The following is a 23,166-nucleotide window of genomic DNA, read 5'->3' on the forward strand; positions in this document are numbered from 1 at the left end:
CATCCACCCTGGGCTCCTTCAGCTTCAGTTCCTGGGGTCAGGCCGTGCCGTACAGGCTGGCTGGAAGCCTCTCCTGGGCTGGGGAGGGTCTGTTCAGTTTCAGCTGCAAGAAAGGAGCAAGCTTTTAAGCACAAGGATCAAGTGGATCCTCTGTAAATGAAGAAAAAATGTCCCTGGAAAGAAAAATAAGCAGTAATTACAGAGAAAAATACTTTCTCATCACGATAATGGCTTGATGCTGAAAGGTAGGCTTGTGGCATCGTATATACGTGACTCCCTGATGCTGTTTTGGAGACCTTTGTGATGCTGTGCGTATTGCCCACTGGGTTGCTGGAGGCTGGCATTCCCTTGCTGAGACCTGGGGCTCCCCATGGGCCGTGGAGATGGCTGTCCCACCAGCCCAGCAGCTGGCTGCTCCGGCACTCAGCGCTTCCCACTCCTTCCTCAGCACCGCTTGATGAGGATCCCTCCAGACCTCGGAGCTGATGCTGGAGCCACAGAGAACGAGTCCTGATTTAAGAAAACAGAAGTGCAGAGGAAGCAGTAAATTATGAGGTGATGGGGGGAGAGTTGGGGACAAAAGAAAGAAAAAAAGGACACCTTGGCTTAATGTTGAAAAGACTTCCTAATGCTGTTAAAAAATAAGCTTTTGCATCTTGGAAGAGAGATTGCTTGCTACAGTTGGCACCAGTTTGAGCCTCAGCACGGCTGTGTGCAAGCTAAGGAATAGTCAAAGTAAAACCAAGACAGTTTCCCAGCCTTGAAATGACAAGGACATTGGTGCTGTGTCCGCAGGGAGGGAGGGCAGATCCTGTGCAGTTGTCTCTGAGCGGGGTTTTAATGACTACAGAGAGAGAAGGAGCACTAGAACGGCAGAAGGAAAATGCTACAGCTAGGAGGAAATTATTTTTATTGCTAATACATGGGTGCTCATAATGTCTAATTCTTTACAGCTTATAATGTTTAATTCTTTACAGCTTTTGCTTTATTTGTGCATTCTTTGCTCCTTGCCGCTCTGCACGCTGTAGTGGTAGTGAGCATATTTCAGAATTACTGCTCTCAAAAGCCTCTATTCAGTGGTTTTGAATGAATAAAAATGTTTGTTGAAGCATCAGCGGTGCTCAGAGCGGTCAGCGCCCGGACAAGAGCTGTGGCATGTCCCTGGCTCTGCCCTCCCTGCACTTTACAACCTCCTCCTGCCCTCTCCTTCCCATCGCTTACTTTTAAGACTTCCCTGGAAATATTTTATTGGGACAGCGTAGGCGTACGTTTAGTCAAAGCCCAGGGCCGCATTTCTTGGTGGAGATTTGCCTTTGTGTTCACTTGTGAAGCCAGAGGAGGCGAGGGGCGGAGGGTGGGAGCATCTGACATCCCCAAAAGTGGCATTGTGGCAAGGCCAGTTTTAGGGCAGCACTGCGGCTGTCCATGTGGAAGAGGGAATCTCAGAGGAAGCTTTGCGGTGCTTTATACTTTTAGATCACCGGTTATCTTTCAGATAACTAATGAGGATTTAATGTTCCTTCGCCACGGGTTGTGTCTGGTTTAGAATAAGCAAACCACTGTCAGTTTACTACAAGGAGCTGCAGAGGGGAGGCAACACCCAAGGCATCTGTATTATTTTGCCTTGCATCAGGTGCTAAAAGTCACTAAACGCACCGTGAGTCACAATATTTTTTCCCGATTTGACTCGCTTACCCAATCATATTTTTACTCGAGCTTTCAGGCTTGAAAAAGCATGTGCATAATCAGTTCATTTTGTGTGGTCTAGGCTATAAAAATGCCCCCTCTGTTCTTTCCATATGAAAAACGTGTTTTTAATTTTGGGAAACTTATATAATTTTCTGTGCTTTCTTTTGTATTTCAGATTGAAAACAAATGCTGCCTTCCCCTAACTTTGCATGTTCCAATTACGGAGTTGTGAAAATAAGTCATCCCTCAGCTTTTGTTACTTTAAAACAGCTATCGGTGATGTCAGAGTCAATACTAAAAGCATTAAGAATGCTGGCAGAATGTAATGCAGCTGCAATCCAACATGATGTTGGAAATGGGGTTGAGAGCATAAAGGCTTTCCATATTCCCAGGGCGCACAACTGCTCGCGGCCTTGGCTTTGATCTCTTCAAAGGCTGCTGCCTCCTCCTCGATGGAGAGACTTGGCTGCCACTCGCTCGCATTGAAAAAAGGCAGAGGTCTCTATTCAGGCAGAAATCAATCAGTGTGCAGGAACAATTATGTGTAATTCAACCATCATGAAAACAGGACGAGATTATGGGTTTGTTACCTGAGTGACTGCGTGGAGATGGGGAGCAGCGGACGCCAGCGTCCCGCTGACACGCCGCATCTCGGTGACAATTAGGGACGTGTGAGCGGGGCGGCGGGCGGGGGCGGCGGGATGACAAATGCTGGTCACGCTGTCCAGCAGAGCAGAAAATGAGGTTACAATTGGGAGATAATGTTTGCATATGTAACCATATTTCAGCAAGCTGGGCAACTTCAGGGAACAGAGGAGATGGGCTATCGTAAACAATGTCACTGCGTGCCGCACGGCCAGGAGCTCTCTGTGAGACAGCCGCGCGACCTCGGCATGAGAAATCCGGGCGCCACGTCCTAACGAGCTGCTTGTGGGACACAGCCTGCCGGCGCTCAGGGTGAGAATTTCCCAGGAATAGGAGAAAAACCCTGGCTTCGGCCCCAGGGGGGGCAAAGGGAGCAAACAGGAATGCGGGCAGCGACGGCAGCTCGCTGCAGATGCGCCTGTCCCCTCTCGGTGGGGATCTGCTTCGCCCCGCAGAAATGTGTCCCTGAGTGCGAGCACTTTAAGATTTGCATGGTAACGTTTCGGCTGTAGTAGGCTGCTGGGGGTGTGACGTGATGCTCAAAACATCTTCTGATATATAATGGCCTCCTTTAATTAGGAAGTTGCTTTCTCCCTCGCCTCCCCGCCCCAAACAGTGAGCAATAGCGCACTGTCTTGAAAAAGAGGAGAACCTGCGTGCGTAGTGTCAGCCTCGAGAATATTTATTTAAAGGGTTATTGCCTATAAAGTCTTAAAATAGTTTTCCTCCCAAAAAGGCAAAATAAAACACAGATGACTGATTATAAAATGGTATCCCTGCTCGGTTTGGTACACAGGACAAGCTTCACCTTTTATACAGCTCAGGCTTAGACATCAGAGGCGCAAGAAGCTGCTTTGAGTTACAGATCTTCAAACAATAAGTCAAAACAAAAAATCAATCCCTCCAGTCCCTGGGTGCAGTTAGCTAAAGATAAAAGAGAAAAATAAAGTTATGCTAAAGCAGGTAGAAGAAAGGAACAGATATGCCAAGGAAACACAGAGGACAAGTGCAGAGCTGAAGCGGGCCCAGTGCGAGCCAACATCAATGAATTTTTGTCTTATCAAAAACTTTTAGGGTTGCCAATTCTTTTCAGGCTGGATCCACTCTGCTCCAGGACCGCCTGGAGCCTTGTCTGCCGTAAGGGCCGCTCTCCCCACCCTCCGCATGCCTCATTGGTGCCCTTCAGTTGGATCACACCGGGGCTAGGCAGCGTCTCACACACGTGTGAAACTGCGCTGCAGACGGCAGCAGGGAATTAAGGGCTTGGGTAATCCCTTGTCGTTACAAATGCAAACTGAGATTTCTGTTCAAATATTTGGTGGAAGATGCACAATCTCAAACAAAACAAAACAAACAAAAAAAAACAGCAAAGACATTTCCCTCTGGTCATGTCCCCCCCCCCCCCCCTTCCTCTGCCTCCCTATAAATTTAGATGGCAAAGGAATGTTTTTAATGTAGAAAAAAAAAAATACAGGAACAATGTGATTTATGCTTTTTGGCAGCCGATTCGTGACATTTCTGATGCCGGTTAGCTGTCTTGACTCAATCAAGCACTTCGCTTAAGCCCATAGCCTGCAAGGAAGAGAGCATTGCACCCTGCAGTCATGATACGCCCGCTGAACTCCTCCGTGCGTGCAAAGCCACCTGGCTTGTAGAGGAGGTGCAGAAGTTTAGCTGGTGCCCAGCACATCCATGGCTGGGACAACAGAGCAGAAAGGGAAGTGTCGTGGCCCTAAGCAAAAGGTTGGGGATCTGCAGATGAACATAAACCAGGGTGAAGGTACCGACGCTGGATGTTGCTCATAGCTGAGGTTTGAGGAGGAGATTTCAGGCACCTGCCTGCTAAGCTGGTGCTGATTCTTCCCACTTCGGGCTGCTTAACCGCTGCCTTCCCTGCTCTGAGAAAAACATAAATCGCACTTTTCTCTGTCAACAAAGACATCAGCTGCCCCAAAGATGTTTATGGGATTGCAAGCTGAACAGGAACAGGGTTAATGAGCAATGTTACTACAAGATACAGTGTGGGAGATGTGCCCCACGGTGTGAAAAAAATGGTACCTTCGGTCTCGTGTTTTGGTGAGCTGGAAGTCACTGTAGGTAACCCTACTCAGGAAAATGTTCAGCCTTCAAAGAAAAAAGAAAAACCGCCACCACAAAAAAACTGCAGTGCGATAACTATTCCCATTCATCCCTGGACGGACGGCACCTTAAAGATGCATTTTTTTTGATTGTTTTGACAGCTCTCCCCAGGGTTGCTGGCCGTGGGGTCGAGCTGGGGCTGGAGCTGCCCTGCTGCAGCAAGGCGGTGGGTTCCTCTAGTCCCACCTGGAGGTGACGTCTCCTTAGCAGCAGCCCTCGGCCTCTCTGAATAAATACTTTGTGTTTTGCAGAGGCGCAGACAGGTCTGGGACTAGGTGATGGAGATCTGGGGTGTGGGACGTGCTTCTCTCTGGTCAAGGGGAGGAGGACGGGTCCTGCTTGGGGCTGCCAAGGCAGCGAGCAGGAGGTCACTGTAAAATAACTTCTGTACAGAGGGCACGTGGTGCTTTCTGATCTCTTCTGTTTCCTTCCTGAAGGGTGCCAAGCGCAAGCTCCAGAATACTTTGGTTTGAAGCAGGATGAGCCAGGAGGCTTTCTGCCAAGCACGGGGCTTAAACAACTGAATCTGAAGCAGAAAGTGCCTCAGCTGAACTCGCAGAGCCTTTTGCTTGGTTTTGTTTGAAGCATGTGTTGAATGGACACAGAGGAGTGAGTGGAGGTGTATGGGGGCTGTAAGGTTGTGCCTCTCCTTCCTGCTCCTCCTGCCCCTGCCTAGCCACTGTGGGGAGCACCAGCCAGCTGCCCGTCCAGCTTCAAACCTGCAGAGAAACACTCTGGCCAGGCCTTGTTCCTCCTGGTGTGGGGCTCTTCTCCCTTTGTCTTTTCGGATCCGTCTGAGCCGAGCATCCCTGCAGCAGCAGCAGCTAATTGATTTCGCCTGTGTCAGCTCGTCCGGTGCGGTGAGCAGGGCGTACGGGCAGCAGCCAAGCTCCAGGCAGGGAGGAGCCGCTCTCCTGGAAGGGTGCAAGCAGCGCGATGGTTGCTCCTCGCTTAGGGCAACGTCTAATTGGGGCACGCCACTTTTGGCAGGCGCCTTGCACAGAGACAACCCCAGCGAGTCAAATGACAATTCAGACACCCCATGATATGTGTCCCTCTCTGGAGAAGACATCCTAGGATGGGTCCTCCTGGGAGCAGCACACACAGCCCAGGCGATGCAGGAGCAAAAGGCAGCCCTCTGTAGACATGCCACCCCAAAGGCCCTGGTGTTCCCGGCCCCAGGGGATGTAGCAGCAATTATGGGGTTGTGCAGCTGCTGATTTGCATGTCTGCCTGCCCAGAGCAGCTCTCGTGTCACCCCGCCGTCCCCCCCGGCGCGGCGTTGCTTTGCGGGTGTCTTCTGCTCTCCCCCGGCAGCCCGAGCAGCTGGACCTGGAGAAGTATCAAATTAGCTTTATTATGCCGCTGATCTGAAGTCATTACTGGTGTAAGCTGATGCAGTCCCATTATTGTTGATGGGATTGTGGCTCTTCCTGTCACAGGTGAATTGGGCTCAATTAACCAGAGCCGGTTGGTCTTAATTAGAAGCTCGGCTCCTCCCGGAGGTGGGATGCCCCGGCCCTGCCTGGCCACCCCAGGGGCTCTTGCCTTCGCTCCTACTGGATGCCAACCCCTGCAGCCTGCCCTCCCCTTCTCCCAACAAAACCATCTTTGCCCCGGCACCAGCCTCTGGTCAGGCAGGACCGTCCCGAAACTGTGCCCATCTGCCGGCCCTTCCTACAACGCGCTGCCTCCCACTAAATATAGCACCCGCCTGGGCTCTATTTTGGGCGCCCAATTTAAGCACGCTCTTCGTGGGGAGCCCTGCAGGACTCCGGGGACAAAGCGCTGCAGGAGGAGCCAGGAGGAGAGGAGCCACCACAGCTCGGCTTCCTGAGGCCTCGCGTCCTTCCCTGTCCAGGAAGGATGTGCTGGGGACGGAAAGCTCGCGTGGGGCTGCTGCGAAACAGGCGGTGTGACAGCTGATTGCTGCCTCCTCCCTGGCTAATTAAGAGCTCCTTACTCTGCCTGGTCATAGCTGGTTTTTTTTGTTTGTTTGTGTTTTTCCCATTTCCCCCCCTCTGAAAGCTCATGGGAACACAGCCATCAGAGACCCTGGCAAGGTGGGGCTGAGGGTGGCCAGGGGGACAAGGTCGTCCATGTGGGCGAAGGCTGGTTTGGTGCTCAGCCTCAGGCTGATTCCTTTCAGACCACTTTCCCCTGGTGCCTTAGGATTTGGTAGGGCTGTTCTCGCGACCCGGCACGCGTCGTCCCGCAGGCCAGAAAGTGGCTGCATATAACCAGGAAGGGGCGAGCGGCTGGAGCCACTGGCGGCGTTTGGAGGCAGTGGAAGTTGCGTTTTCTCACGGCCTTGCTGGGGTCTTGCCCTTTCCTGTCCACGTCTCACCCACAGCAGGGATTCACCATCAGAGCAGGGGACGGGGCTTGAGGAGAGCGATTTGAGTGGAAAGCAGTGGGTCGATGGGGAGCTGGATGGGGCAGGGGCTGCTTCTCCATGTCTGGTCTCTCCAGGAGGGCAGCCCGTGGTCTGTGCTGTGCCCCATATTTCAGTCCCTTTTCGCGGGACTAGGCAGCGTTTTGAGCTCTTGCTGTGGATACTCAACCTGGTTGTACCAGGGGTGGCTTCCTGAACCGTCCTGTCTGTTATCTCCATGGCCTTAATGAAGGACCCCTCGTTTCCCAGTGGGTGTCCGGGTGCGAGAGCAGTGCTTAGCGCCTCGGGGGCTGCGATACTCCAACACCCCTGTAGCTGCTCGAAGCGGGGAGAGGAAGGTGCTGCTATTTTGGTTCCCGCAGTGGTTTGTAATGGGTGCCTCGGTGCCAAGATAAGATGTGGTGGGTGGCATTCACATCAGACGCTGCCCCACTCCCGAGAAACAGAAAACAAACAAAAACTGAGATAAGCAGTACTTTTAAGGAAGATCAAAAACTCGTCTGCGTGTTTCTTCTCCCTGGGGGAACCTGTGGTCCTACCGCCAGATCAAATGCAGGGTTAGGTAGGTATGTACAGGTCTCTGGTGAAAAAAAGTAGCAGCTGAACACTGCTGCCAGGAGGATATGACAGCTTTGGCGTGAATCAACATATCAGCGCACCAAAAAACTATTACCTGAAAAAGTTATTTTTGTTCCAGTGGAGGTGCTCAGCCATTCCTGCACTGTGTGGGTGGGAGGCAGTGAGGTGGCTGCATTTTGGGTGGAAATGGCACAAAACAGCCTCTTGTTACCTTGTCTCCTTAACTGGCTTGCAAAAGTGCACCCTTACTTTCTAAGCCTGCTTTATTTTCATTTCGGTGGAGCTTTACCAGAGCAGCGCATTTGCACTTGATTTATCACATACCTCACTGCTTTTTCAGCCCTCTCACATCCGATGGGTTGAAACCCAAAGGCTGGATAAAAACACAGCACCTCTGAGCCATATTTTCTTGCGGAAGCTTTACGTGCATCTTCCCGTGGCTTGCATAGCTCGCATACATTGGGGCTGCTCCCTGCTGCTATTGCAGTGCAGCAAGTCACTCTCTAAACTTAGCTCTGATCCCAGCCGTCCTCCCCTGAAGATGCACGCCGCTTCAGCCCTCGCCTCAGAGATGTCCTTATGGCACTTGGTGGCCTCCACCCGTGCCCGGGAGGCTGCAGGAGCCGCTAGCGGGGAGGGCAGAGAGCCGGCACTCCCGTCTCAGCGAGATCCCGTGCCAGCTGGGTAATGGGGAGAGATTAATGACTGCCTTGGAAGCCAGTTTTCCAGCACGCCGGCCGGAGGGCAAGCATCATGATATTTGCAGCAGCTGGTTTGGAGAGGAGGGAAATGAGGGGAAGATAAAATTGCACACCCAGAATGCCAGGGTAGCCTGTGTCCATGCTTTGATGTCTTCTCCCTCCACACCCTCCTGTGGGTTAAAAATGAAACTAGACTGCATTTATCATGGGTGTGTGAATATCTGTATTTAGCTCCAGCAAGCAAGCTCCTGGGCTGGATCCTCGCATGTGCAGCGCTGGGGACATGCAGCTGGGCCAAACGCAGGGAGGGAGGGGAGCTCTCTGTGCCCTGCTTTCTGGGGACATGCGGGCACACACACATCGTCTCCCCTGCCCCTTGTTGCGGGGTGCCAGGACAGAAGAAGGGGCTCCTCCAAATTGCCAGGTGCCTGCAAGAAGACAGCTTGGGGGAACAGAGCCTGGCTCCTGCTATCATGCCACACCGCTGCATCCACTTCTGCACGGCGGGCTTTAATCAGCAGCCCTCCCCCCGGGCCCCCAGGCCTCGAAATTCCACAAAACCCAATTAACAGAGATGAGAGAGCTCTAGCATGTATACATATGAAATTTCAGAAGGCTAAAAAAGAGACTCCTAATACCATAAAGCCTGCCCTAAAGTAAAATTTGCATCTGAAATCTACATAGCCAACCCCCGCGAGGAAGGCGGCATTGCCGAGCACGCTGCCTTTTCCCCCCACAGGGGGAACTTATCCAGGTTGGGCTGGGTTTGGCTGCAGCCGGCTTGCAGCTGGGGAAACCTGCGTGCAGCAGCTGCAGGGACCGCACCATGGCCACCCCTGGAGACGAGCAGTGGCCCCGAGGGTCAGGAGAACCTCCCCGGGTCAGCCGCCCAAAGCAGCCCGGGTGGATGCTGTGCTTGCGCAGGCTCATTAGGGGAAGTGCTCAAGACTGATCTAATTAGCGCCCGCAGACCCAGCGCGCTCAGCCCAGGTGTTTCATGCATTACAGACCCAGCACCTCGCTGGCTCGTTCCAATCACCCGTCCTGGGCTGCTCAGAGAAAGACACACCTCCCTCCCTCAAAATAATTAAAAACAAAAATAAATCAGCAAAAGCAGTCCTTTAGGTACAGGTTAGGCATTCAGAGGAGGACTAGGGGGAAAAAAGCTTCATACCCTTTTGCTCTTTGTTTCACTATTTGATTTGTGTCAGATACACACTTTCTCCTCCTATTATCCTACCTGCAGCTTAATTGCGTGCTAATTGGAGACCGTGCTTCTGTGGCTCTGCTCCTTTTTGAATCTCTCCAAGCATGCCTTCCCTATGAGCGATGCACAAGGAGCCCTCTTCAATTAGGGGAAATGGAGCGGGAGCCAAAGCCTCTCCCCCAAATTCCTCCAGCAGTTCCCCAGCAGGGCAGGGGGGACCGGGCTGCGTGCTGGCAGCACAGGTAAGCATTTCACTGCCAAAACACGAGGCCTCAAAGCTGCTTTTTTTATTACCTCCGGATTCTGCAGAGGACTCGTTATCTCACGCCGCGAGCCAGCATGATCAAAGCCCCGGGAAAGGTCAGGCATTCCTGCAGGAACCATGCTTAGCCCGTGCTCCCCCAGCCCACGGCACCTCCCGAAATCCTTTATCTCGCTAAACAAGCCAGCCTACAGATTAGCCAGCCTGGCCTCAGCTTGATGTCCAGAGCACCTAACACCTGGCCTTGGGTTTTCTGAAGAGGAGAAGGTTCTTCTTTTTTTTTTTTTTTTAACTTTACCTTTTGTTTTGTTTTTATCTCATGGGGGAGGCAGCGTTTCCTTCCTCTAACCGAATGCAAGGGAGCTCAGTGCTGAGAGCAGGGTGCATCTCTGTGCTGCGCCGAAGGAGCTGCCTTTCTTACAGCGTCAGCTCCCAGCTTGATGCAAAGTGATGCAAATGGTGAGTTGCCAAATTTCCCGCACCTGAAAAACCATCCACGGCATCTTAGAGTGTTGTTGTCTCATTGCGTTGTTAGACTGGCAATTAATTACTCTTTTGGGGCCTGTTACTCCACAGGAGCACTTTTTGCACCTCCAGGGAGGCTTGGGGAGGGAGAAAGGAAGGAAGGGACATTTGAGATGGGTGAATCCTACCTCTGCCGGGGCATAAATAATGGGTGTTTGTACACCTGTGGTGCAGCACGAGCAGGCTGCCCCCGTTGGTCTGCACTGCTGGCAGCCCTGAGGTGCCAGAAGTCCCTGGTGGGGTGGGAAGCCTGCTGGGGTGATGGTCACTTCGCCCTGGCAGCAGGTTGTGGCCTCCGGGAGCTTTATGGCACCGGTGGAGGTAAGGGGAAGGTATGGAGGAGGGTTTCTCTTGCTAAATCCTTCACTGAGCTCTTCTGCCACCAGCTAAGTTTTTGTCCGGTGAGCTGCTGAGGAGTGCTTTGCAGAGCCTCCTGTGGCTGCGTTTCTCCCCAGAGGCAAGCGTGGCCTTTAGTGCGACGAGAAATGCTGAGGAGGAATGTGGCTGTGATCAGAAATTGTCCACCTCTGCCGTGCTATGGGGAGGAGATAATTGTGCAGGGGAGCGTTAATTGCCTGGAAAATCAAACCGTCCCTAATGACGGGGCACTGGAAAACTTCGGAAGTGCCTCTTCAACGAAGTAACGCGTAACTGGCTTCGGGTTCGGTCGGGTTGAGGTGTGATTGCAGGGTGACCCCTTGCCACAGGCAGGGCTCTGCATGCAGCCCTAGGACCATCTGGAGGGGTGATTTACCAGGGGCTCAGGCAATTCAGGCTCTCTTTTATGATGTTTAGACTTTTACCCATGTTATAAAGCTCAGTCCAGGCTTTTTATGAGGATGGAGGTGCCTGCTGCACAAAACTCAGGCTGTGGACTGGGTATTGTTTTTTCCTTTTAAGAGTGATTTTAAATTTTAAAGGGCAGCTCTTGAATTAAAAAAAAAAAAAAAAAAAAAAAGTCTAGCGGCAGGCAGGATATCCCACGCAGGATTTAAAGGGCATCACATGCGTTATGCATACCGACAGCATTTTATTTAAGCCCTCTGGCACCTTCCTGGGGCGAGTGCAGAAGCTGGAACAAAGCCAGAGCAGATCTGGTGCCACCACTGGTGGGAAAGTCACATCTTGTGTCCCAAGGAACCCCTGCATGATGAGGCTGAGTTTTGGCCGGCACAGGGCAGCTCTCAGAGACTGACCTAGCACCAAAGCCAATGCAAGAGCATCCTCCAAGGACTCCCTTGTTGGCTCCTCTTGATGCTCTGGGTCTGGTACCTGATGGTGAGCATCCGTACCTGGTCCATATGAGGTGCACGAGTTTGAGTTTTAATTTTGACAGCTCCCTGACCTGAGCCACCTCTCGCTAGCAGCCTGTGCTGGGAGACCCTGGCCCCTTTTTTACATCTTCTGAGACAGTGAGATTGGGCAGCTGGGGATATTGGCAGCCACGGTGTGGGCCAGAAAAAGTGCTTGAAGCCCTGCTTCTTTGAGCTCGTGGTTCACTCTCTGCTCATGCTGAGCTGCGTACTGTGATAGTTGTACTTTTAGCTACTGTAAGTGTAATTTTGGGGTGTAATTTTGTGTCTCACAACCGTTATAAACCCTCGTGGGACTGATCCATAACATTAAGCTAGCAGCTTTTCATCACTTCTGTTTGTACTGACGTCATCTCGCACAATGTGGCAGAGAAATAATTCCTGTTATGACCTTCTACTGATGGCTCAAATAACCTAAGAGACATCCTGTTTCTGGAGGGCCCTATTGCTTTAATTCCTATTAAAATTGGTTTTGCCTTCTGTGGAACAGTGCTGCAGAAATTAAGTACTTGCAAATGCGTTTTACCTCCAGATATATGTTGCAGCTTGCATGTTCAATCCCAGTGAAGCTTTAGCAGACTGCTACTTTTGGCCTAATCATTTGTACATTTTTAGGGATTTTTTTTTTTCTTAGTTTATAAAATGAATATTTTATTTTAAGCCTTTGGACCATCTTGCCCACATCCAGTGATGGATGTCTAATGAGATGACTTTTTACCTCCACTAAATGGTTATATTGTTTGCACTGATGTATGCTAAGACTCGATGCATTAAATCTTTGGTCATTAGCAGATGCCATTAACAGAAAAGTCCAAATCACTTAGAGCTGTGACTTAAGACTTTTCATTAAAACTGAATTTGCATGTTATTGGATAAATCTGTTAATACGGTTTAGCTGGACTCAGAGAAGTTACTCTAAAACTTTTTCCAGTGGGTATGCCGGGTCAGCAGTGCCTGGGAGCCTTGGATTTCGAGGAAGTGACCCCTATGTGCTTGTTCTACGCCCTGCCGTATGCTGGGTGACCTCTGTGTTAATCCCACCATGTGCTGCTAGCCCCCCAGGCTCTTAACTCCATGGCTCAAAACTTCTGGCTACTGGACAGTGCATGGATGGCCCTTCCCATGACGTTGGTGCCAGGCAAAGGTTTCCCCATGGGAGCATTTTGGACCGGAGTCCTTGTCCTTGCCTTCATGGGACAGAGCTAAGATGTGCTTCCTGTGCATGTATGCAGAACTTGAACATCTGAACCAAAAACATGTGCATTCCCTGAACCAAGAACATCTCCATTCAGTTCACCTCAAAAAATCCCTGCTCAAAGAGGAGCTGACAGTTTTCAGCCTTCTTGGTCTCAGTTGGCCTCTGTTATGGCACGTGACATTGAGTAGGCTGTGGTACAGACACCACGTAGATACATACTTGGGAGTGGTCCTATTTTAAGTGCTTTCATCATACTGAAAGGCATCACTGCTGCATGGGATGGGACTTTCTGGGTTCGCCCCAGGATCCTCAGCCTGCATCCTGTGGGACATGAGGAGGCCGACGAGGAAGAGTCGCCTCATCCTGTGACGCATGTTGTTGGCCCAAACAGGAACACGCAGGAGCACCAGGAACACGCAGGAGCACCGGCCTTCAGGGGGTGCCCTCAGGCTGCTTGCTCCTGTACCACATTTCTGTATTTATCCACCCGATGGCCTCTCGTTTGCCCCCAACAGTTTCCAGGCTTGGTTTGGAAACTCCCAGGGCTGAGTATTGGGCCAAAGCACATCCCCTTGTGCAAGTGCGTGGCATCAGTTCGGGCTTGTGAAAACCATGGTGCTTGTGTTTCCCTTGGCCAACAGAGAACAGAAAGGGCTGCAGGCATGTGGGAAACAATGGGGGGAAAACGCCTGTTTGGCTGGTGCATGGTAAGGGAATGGCAGGCTGCGTGGGCAAGAGCCTTTGCTTAACCGCACAGAGCTGAGTATTTCCCGTGCTGGATGAACCATTCAGGATGGATGAAGTTAAAGGACCGTCACGTAGGAACTGGAGCTTAAAATGAGCATCAGCTGTTAAAATGTGGAGCATTTACTGGGAACTGATGACCATAGGGACGACCCGTTGCTGTGTTGGAAGAAAAAAATAAAACATTGCGAAATATTTTAACAGAAAAAGCCTTCCATGCAATTGTATGGCTTTGCAGGTGATTTCATGCCCTACCAGTCCTTAGTGTGTATTTCTAAAATTAATGGGCTGTGCAACATTAAACATAATCTTCACACATGTGCTCTGGCAGCACGTAAATAGCAGCGGGCTTATCCTGTCCCTGATAGCAGCCTTGAAAGAGCTGCCCGGCTCCCCGCTCGGTGCCGCAGCATCTTGGGTCTCCCAACAGCCTTCCCAAGAAGGCGAGAACAAACAAATTAAGGAGTCACGAGAGAGAAGAAAACTCAGATAGCAGGGGATTTCTAATCAAGCTATTTTAATACTGGGTGTGCTTTAATCACTTACTTAATGGTGGTGCTTAATGAACACTTGAAATAAAGCGTGTTTCTGTCGTAGATTCAACACCCATGTTTTTAAAGCTGTCTTGAGGGAACTCAAATGTTTATTACAACTTTTGACTGAAGGAACGAAAGAAAAAAAGTTGCAAAAAGAACAAGAAGGTAGACCCACCATTAGTACAGTGTTTTCTCACTAACATCACAATTAACCTGAATCCAGGTACATATTGTAATCTGTATAGATAGATGCTTATCCCGGGCTTTATCAATTCCCATTCACTCTTTGCAGTGCTCCCCTGGCTGCTGCACTTGGGTTTTTATTGTGCACTGACACTTCAGACTTCAAGCAGAGCAGTTTGCCCTTCCTCTTCTGGCACCCCTGTATGCTGTCTGTGTTGCCAGGCTTGATACCCTGTGGAATAAGTGGTGCAAGATCTGATCCAAAAAGAAGCCTGGCATTGTTGGTGCACGGCTGGAGCTCTCGGAGAAGAGGCTGAGCACCTGAGAAACTGCTTCTCCTGTGCATTGCAGCAATGGCTGCTTGCTGCCATGGTGCCTAAAAGGGAAGGAGGTCTGGGTGGCTCAAAAAATGGGCACAAACTTCTGCTCCCACATAACCATAGCAGGCTCTGGCAAGGATCTCATGGGCGCATTCTCTGCCCGCTTATGGCACCTTCACAACTCCAGGGGGTCTCCTGGGCTGCTGCAGCTCCACGTCCACTGTTGCATGGTGACCCAGGGAGGGGGGAAGTGTGCAATGACTTAAAGTAATTTTCTTGTTTTCCCCTTTCCAGCTCCCAGCACTGAATCCAGCTTAATTATCTGGCCACACAGGGAAACACAGGACTTGTTGAAAAGGGGCACCGGGTGCAGTTTTCTTCTGACCTTTGCTAGCGACTGGTTTACTCCCTGAAGCATGCAGTTTCAAGGATAGTTTTGTTCTGAATAAGTGTTACCAGTTGCAAAGCTGCTAAGTGTGATGTCAGAAGGGACGCAGGGCTTGACTTTGCCATCTTACTGTGGCAAGTCCCACGGGTGTCACCCCTGGCGTTTCCAAACAGGAAGGGTCAGCAACATAAACGACCCTGTGCTGCCATGCTGGGAAGCAGTGTATAAAGAATGGGACTCTTTCATTTGTCTTTTATAATTCAAAATATTGCTGCACCCCTGTTTTTGAGGAGGTAAGTGGGGTGGTCCCTGTGGGCAAGCTTTCAAGGTGAGATCAAAAGGAAGGCTTCAAATCCACCACGTCCATACGTGCTATGTCATTTTCTCAGCTGCACTGTCTAGCAGTTGGAGAAGATTTTGAAAGTTAAACATAAAGTGATCTCTGCTGTCAAGAGCTTGTAAGGAGGTTGGCTTTATACATAAAACTATTTGCTATAAATAAGGTTGCTGCACCTCTGCAGATCTGCCGATGGAAAGGGATTGTATGACGGCTCCCAGGAAGATAGAAAATTGTAACTGCAATTATTGCTAGTGTTGATTACCTGTTTCATCTACTGGTAACTAGTTCTGGCCAAGACACCTTACTGTTACCTCCTCTGCTTCCACCTCCAGCCCCCTGTGCTAAAGCTTGCCCATGACAGCGGGTCTTCATACACAGGCCTTGTTTTCACATTGCTCCAAAACTATGCTCTTCTAGCTCTTGCATTTCTATTGCAACAGCTGGTCATCAAAGGCATAAATGCAGAGTTGGTTTAGCCATTAAAATGCTATCGCTATTTTGAGATGGCAACTGAAACTTCAGTCTCCTCAGTTTGCGAAATCCTTCTGCCTAAGAATGATTTCAGGGCCCTAGAAACTAGAAGTTAAACAGGCTAAAAAAGGGACAGATTTCCCTTACCTTTGCAGGCCGTGGTATCCTGAAGTCCTCCAACAAGTCATTGGTTTTTATCCTTTTTTTTTTTTTTTTTTTTTTTTTTTTGAGGTAGATCCACAGCAGTAATGGACGGGGTTGGGTTTTTTTGGTGGTGTATGTTTGGAGGAGCTGTCTGCTGTTGTGTTTTTCCCTCTCAGTTTAACATTTGCTGTCAAAAACTTGAAGCCATGCTTTTCAGAATGACCCTTCCTCTCAGGAGCAAAAGGGAACGCTTGCATTTGGCCACACAGGTTTGTTTTTATTTTTCCCTAAGGTGTTTGTTGGTTTGTTTTGTAAATTTGTTTGTTTTTGTTTTAATTGAGAAGACTATCTGCTAGTGCTTGTACCCAAGGTACAACTTATTAACAGGAGAGAAGTTGACAGGAGACAAGTAAGGAGGCTGCAGCATTTCTTGTTCTTCTAGAAGCAAATAAATGTCTAAAGGAGGGGAAAAAAAAAAAATCAGAGCACTGTTTTGGGTGTTGCTTTTGGCTTTTGGCTCCAGGATCTGGCTGGAGGATGAAGTACCTCTTCATTTGTGTGACCTGGCAGTGGGGAGCTGTGGCAGGCCTCAGGCCAGGCCCTGCAGCCAGCCCATGTTGCAGCCTGCTGCTCACAACGCCACCTCCCTGCTCAATGCCCCTTTAATGTCTTTCTCTGGAAAAAATGCACCCCCAGCCCCCCAGCTCCGGCCTGCCTGCCCAGTGCTGACCCACAGGCATTTTTGCTGTAGCTGGCTTGGTATTTTTACAATTTTTGCACACTTGTTGCATATAGGATACCTTACAGGTACAGGCCGAAGCTTTTAGCTAGCTGTCTGGGGAGGTGGGGTTTTTATTTTTTTTTTCTGGTAGTCTCATGTTCCTTCAGAAGCACTTCAAAAAAAAGAGAGAAAACCGCCTGGATTCAGACTGACTCCAAAATGCAGCGTTTCACCATCAGCTCACCAGGGATTAATTTAAACTGTCTCAAAGTGTCCTCTGCAGATGAGAGAGAGGGCAGCGCTCATTTAAAGTGGAGAGGATCCATGTGAGTCCAGCTGCTTGGGTACATTAGTTGGTACCCAACTTGGAATCATAAATCATAAAACATCCCAAGTTGGAAGGGTCCCACTTGCACCAAAACACTACATTTTGGTGGGTGATACAGTGTAATTTCTGTAGTGCAATAGTTTAAGATCCTCAGGTAGGACGATGAGTAATCATGTAATATGCCTTTCTCATTGAAGTCATAGGGTCTGATAGGGATTTGCAGGAGATTTTAACATTGTTTTGAGGAAAAAGGATGCTCAGTGCATCATGCCTATATAAAATGTATATCTTGTCAATGTGACGGGGACTGAGGGACCAAGTTCCCTTTGGGGGGAGCTCAGTGTGGTCAAGGTCAGCAGCCCGTGCTTTGGGCCTTTGCAAACTGCTTGAGGTTTCCTGCAGCTAAAGCACCGTGTTCAGAGACAAATTTGGGGAGAATTTGGGAAAACAAATGCACACAGCCCATGTTGCATGGGCAGCATGCTTATGGGAGGAGGAGGAAGCACACTGATAAAGAAAATACAACTTAATGGACTGCAGTAAGAGAAAACTAATTAGCATCATCTCTTGCTTGAGCTCAGCATAGGAGTTTGGCCATATAGCTCAGCCCTGGAAAGCCTCTGGTGTGGTAAAGCCCTGGGGAAAAAAAAAAGGAGACCAAGCGTGGACATCAGCAAACAGATCACCCGCTTGGGCTGACTTGTGGAGCAGGTGTGATAGCAGAACCAAGGGAGTCCCATATTAAAAATATGCCAGCAGGCCTTTCTCACACAGCCTTGTTCTGCATGTGTCACCCTGTGTTTTCTGCCCATTAACACACGGTGATTGTCATGGTGGGACCACCAGGGAACATGGTTCTCAGCCTGACCACCAAGACCCTGTCTGGTGGTGGTTAGGGGTGCCCAAAGCACTGTCAGACAGGCCAGAGCACCTCTATTATTATTATTATTATTATTGTCATCATCATCATCAGTTTCATTACTATTTTAATTATTATTATTGTCATTATTAATTTATTTTGCCAGTTCTGGCTCTGCAGAAGACCTCCAAATGCTGTTAATGGAGATACACTCTGTTTATATGTTAATTCTAAGCCCACTGACAAGCAGTTTGCTTTTCTCCTCACTTCTCACAGTTCCTTCACCCGTTGAAAACCACTGCCATAGGCTTAGGGGATAAGGTGCCGAGAATTAGAAAATAGAATCGAATCTGCAGGATGCTGAGGAGCAAGGGGGTACATGGATTGGCTGACTGAAAGTACAAATGGATGATTTCTAAAAGCAAGCAGCCCTGATACCACGGGCGTGCATGACAATTACATCCAGTATAATACAAAATGTTAATTACTAAATTTTGAGAAATTAATGCTGATTAGCAGCTGCGTGTGTGACCTAAATACATCTATTCCTTGATCTTTATTCATAATGTACAGTTTATTGTTGCTAAAGTAATTGCTGATTGGTGGGTTGGCCCACGCGTCTTGTAGCTAAAGACTGAGGCCTGATTTGTAAATCATCTGAAATTTGTTGGCATCTGTTTTTGTTGAATATATACAGATTGGGAAGATGAATAGCAGCCTGTGCTATCGCCTTTACAACTCAACTCATACGTATTCTTGAGAATTCATATTGCTTTTATTATTTGGTCACAAAAATGGACCTAATGCTTGTTGGCTTTAACACACCTACTAGTGCTGCTTTCTCTCTCCATCTTGCAAAATATAAGACAAGGCCAAAGCTTAAATTAAAATCCTCAGGTTCTTATCTCTTTCCCACAGGAAAGCAAATCTGTGTTGAAAACCGTAAAATTAAGAGGAGAGCAAGGATAGCATAATTTAGCAAAAATTCATGGCACCAGATTCTGAGCTATATGACTGGAGGGATAGGTCAGACATTAAGAAGATAGTGCCTGCTAATGCAAGTTCCTTAAGGTGGTGCTCTGAAAACAAGGAAAGCAGAAAATGCTGCACTGGTTCCCATTTGCTCCTTTTTCCTCTGCTCCCACCAGCCTTAACAATAAATTGAGTTGTCCATTTAATAGCCCTCCTGGTTCTAGAAGTCCAGAGAAATCCTTGATTTGTACTTGAAGTATTGTTGTAATATCTATTTGTGCCAAGACTTGAATAGTGAGACTTAAAATTAATTTCATTGGGTTCCTAAATGATTTTTTTCTTCTCTTAAATCCTGGTGTTTGGCAGGCTGTTCTTGCTGAGATTTATCAGCATTTTTGTCTGAAGGCCTATTGCTTTTTTTTCTCCTTTTTTATTTTATTAAAAATCTGCCAGTTGTTTTTGCCTCAGGGCAGGGTGCAGGGTGGCGGGGCAGAAACTCGGAGAGTCTCTTACATGGTGGTTTGGTCACTGCGGTTCTTCCCGCCATGGGAAAAGTGACATTTGTTTCAAGCAGTGTTAGCATGGAAGTGTTGCGTTGGCATGGATGAGTCCCATTGCCTTGCAGCCTTCATTCAAGAGCGTGGTTTGTGGGAACATTGCTTGACAGCACCCCTTTCGGGACCCTGTTGTGTGTTTTCAGCACTTTGATTCCTCCCTGGGGTAACATGGCAAAACTCCCAGCCATCTCCGCGTCTCCTTCTCAGCTGGCCGCTCCAAAAATGCCCCTGCCAATGTGAAATCAGGCTCTTAAGGGTGACTTTGTAGATAGATGCTGCACAGACTGAGAGATTTCAACCTGAGTTTATAAAATTGCAAGGGGAAAAGCCTGATGTACCCTCCAGCTTTGTCGGGCACTCATCTTTGCTGCGCTGCGGTCCTGCAGAAAAGCGGGCATGATGGAGAGGAGGAACAAAGTTGATAAAGCTGATGTTGCTGTGTGAGCCGGAGATGTGGCAAATCTTCACTTTAAACCTTTTGCCTTCAGTAATATGAATATAAAAAAAAAACATATTTTCTTATTGTGTTTTTATTATTATTAAATTTTTAAGTGCAGAAGCTACGTTTCACTAATGCTATTTTTTTCCCTTCTCTTGCAGTCCAACAAGGTGCCAGTGGTACAGCCTTCTCATGCGGTTCACCCCCTCACCCCTCTTATCACCTACAGCGATGAGCACTTTTCCCCGGGGTCACACCCATCTCACATCCCCTCCGATGTCAGCTCCAAGCAAGGTGAGCCCGTCCCAGTGCCCCCCATGCTGCTGCTGATGGTTTTGCTTTTCATATTTTGGGGGGAGAGCTCTGGCCGTGTATGCCTGGTTCCAGAGACAGCTGTTCTGCCATGATGCTGGTATTTAACTTGGCTTTTTAAATCTTTGTGCTCTTCCTAATGTGATAATTCTGGCTTGTTTTACTCATCAGAGCCTTTTAAGATCTCAATAAGCAGCAGCCAGCCCTCACCGCCCCCTGTTGTGCCTGAGGCTTGCAATGCACAGACACAGAAACAGCAATCATCCCTCACTTTCCTGAAAACCAGGGAAGAGCACTTCAGTGCTGTGGTTATCAAAGTACTGCTGTTTTTCCCTTTTAATCAAAACTGAATTCTCATATTCTGAATTCTGTCTGAATTCCTCCATACAGTAGCTGGCATAACTGAAGTGTAGTCCCTAAAATACCGGGGGACAGTCTAGAGCCTGCACAAGTTAAGGCTTTGCAAATGTGACTTATTTTTTTTAATCTTCTTGCACCTGCTGCCTTCTGCAGAAAGCATCATTTTACATGTCTGAGTCACGGGTGTCCGTTTTCTGCATGTCCCTAGGACTTCTCAAAACCAACAACAAACAAAAAACAAGCCCAGATCCTTGTCTCGTGACGTTAAGGCTGCCCTGCTGCTGGGGGCAGGCTGGGCTTCCTGAGGAAGCACCAAGCCTGGGACTTTCACCCAGCACTCCCTCTGGACATGTGGGTGATCCCAGGGGTTTGGTGCGGCCTTTGTTTGAGCTGGGGTGAGATAGAGGAGCTGGAAAAGCTGGGGTGAGAGGAGATGTGGTGGTTTGGGGACTGCAGGGGGAAGACCAACCCCATCCAACACGGGTTTGGGTGAGCAGCCCAAGGAGAAGCCTCCGTGGGAGAGCTGGTGGTGAGGAGGGAAGGAGGGGAACAGAGGGCATATGAAGCTGTTCGCTGTAGTCAGGATGTAGCTGCTGGTATGAGGGTCTGGGGCTGGTCCTGGAGGGGTTTCTTCTGCATACATGTGTCCCACAACAGCTGGCTGAAAAGTTGGTGAAGCTCTGCCTTATCTGGACACGCGTCCTCACACCGAATTGTCCTGTTTATTTGGAGCAGTGTTTGGCCACCATTACCCAAGGAGAGAGACTTTTTTAGTTCTGACTTGCCATGAATGCTTTATTTTTATGTTGGCCTTACAATGCCAATAATAACATGGGCTACATCCAGAGAATACCATGGCCTTGTGGCCATGTGGTTGTTGCTTGTTTTTTTAATTTACTCTGGACTGTAAGTGCATGTAGAATATTTTTTTCAGAGCAGCGGAAGCAAACACAGCCCCCTTGTCCTCATTTTTCTTCCTTTGTTGCACAAGTGCCCAGGAAGAGGATATTTGTGCTCATTCCTTGAAGTCCCACAGGTGCCATACGTGTTAGAGTGGGGATTTGCATCCCTTGCCAAAGCCGGCTGCGGCTGGTGGGGCATATCCCAATGCCACAGCCCTGAGCTCAGAAGGCTTTGGCTTACACCGGGATGGCAAGTTATTTTTCTCCTCATCTCATGCAGACCCAGCCTGGACACTTTGTTTGTGTTTGCTGCCCATCCTCCCTTCCCACCTCATTTCTGTCTCTTCCCTGCGCAGCCCATCCCTCACGCAGAGTTTCTGAATGGGCTCCTGACTCCTGCGCTCAGCGTCTGGCAAAGGTACCGACGGACAATGCAGGCTGGAGGCTTCGTTGTTTTTTTTCTTTTTTTTTTTTTTTTTTTTTTTTTGCTGCGATGGTCTCCTTGATGTGTGTGGTCTTCCCATGCTCCCCATTCCAGCGCCGCGAGCAAGTCAGCAGCCCCAGTGAAGTGGCCTGTGCAGTTGCTAAGGGAAAATTCTCCCTCAGGTCCTCTGCCAAACGCCTCCGACCATTGTTTCTGTCCTCGCCTCCCAGCGTGGAGCTGGAGTGCCGGGGTGCCCTTCTCCTCCTAAACCCCTCGGCAGGAAGGCACTGGGGGGTCCCAGGGTGGCTTGCTCCCCGTGTCCCCTTCCACACCCCAAGCACCTCAGGATGGACACATGGCCAGCACCTTCCTCCAGGCGGTCAGCTCATCCTTCCCTTTAATTCATGTTGTTTTTAACCATCCTGTGAGCAAAAGCTGGCTTCTCCGTGGGTCAGAAGTACGCATTGCTGGGAAAGGAACAGGCCAGCTCCTCACACAGAGCTCGGCCTGTCAGGAGTGAGGTGGTGTCACAGCTCCCCAGGAGGATCAGCTGTCACTGAAGATGAGATGCCGGGCTTGTTTTTCACCGTTTTATAACTGCTCTGAAAGAGCGTTCCCTCACTGTTAAAAACCCTGGAATACACAAAATGTTCTCTCTCCTGTCAGCCACCAGCTGTTTTTACACCTCTGAAAAGACAACTGGCCAGAGATTCAATCCTCAGGCTGTAGTCCTAAGTCTGAGAACTGAGCTTTTCTGAGGCACCAAAAGAGACAGAGTTAGCAGTACTGCCACCACTTTGTTTTCCATCCTTTTCTCTGCACAATCCCAAAAGATACTCCTCAAATCTTATAATTAAATTCAGAAGATTTAAATGCAAACTGTGGGGTGGGGTGGGGAGGAATCAGTAGCGTCAATCTATAAAACCAGGTCTCAAGGTAGCGCACTCAGTCTTGGACCTTTGGAGTGTCACTACATAAATATTTAATACCCTTTTAAAGCAGCTGATTTAACATATGAAGTAGACTTAACAATTCCTTCTGCTTCAGCCTCCTCTTCCCCAAACACATTTAAATAAACCGATGTCTTTGTGGCCTCTGCAACTGTAATTCCACGTCCCTTGGGGGAGTGAGTTTGAGGTGAAGAATGGAGACCAGGGGCCCTTTGGGGGCTAGGATTAGCTTTAATCTTGAGGTGATTCTTACAGTTGTAGGACTCTGTGTTCTGGGGAATGAGGGCTGGTGGATCGTTTCTGATGGGACTCTTTATTTTTCCATGAAACACTACCAATGCAAAACAGATTGACCTTGGAGCCCACAGGAGTCAACTTGATGAAGAGCTTAGTTGGAGCTAGAGTGACAATTGGAAGCCAAATGAATCATATCAAGTGTGACCATTACAGGCCTGAAAATGATTCTTAATTAACCACTGATCCTCTGTGGTAGCAAGTTTCCAAAATCTGTGAATCCATAAGGGAACCAGTGAGAATGTACAAGTAGCAATTTACCTAATCTA

The 23,166-nt window shown here is 49.0% G+C and overlaps 1 protein-coding gene across 4 annotated transcripts in view; it reads left to right on the plus strand.

The window, feature by feature from the left end:
• The window catches only part of LEF1 (lymphoid enhancer binding factor 1), a 62,687-nt gene that overhangs the window by 13,253 nt on the left and 26,268 nt on the right, over window positions 1-23,166 (plus strand). For all 4 annotated transcript variants that reach the window (XM_035325474.1, XM_035325476.1, XM_035325473.1 and 1 more), the window contains exon 4: window positions 19,817-19,949. In XM_035325474.1, coding sequence (XP_035181365.1) covers window positions 19,817-19,949 — 133 coding nt within the window. The remainder of the gene's footprint in view (window positions 1-19,816; window positions 19,950-23,166) is intronic.

This window comes from Oxyura jamaicensis, chromosome 4, assembly GCF_011077185.1.
Source record: "Oxyura jamaicensis isolate SHBP4307 breed ruddy duck chromosome 4, BPBGC_Ojam_1.0, whole genome shotgun sequence".
NCBI classification, from domain to species: domain Eukaryota; kingdom Metazoa; phylum Chordata; class Aves; order Anseriformes; family Anatidae; genus Oxyura; species Oxyura jamaicensis.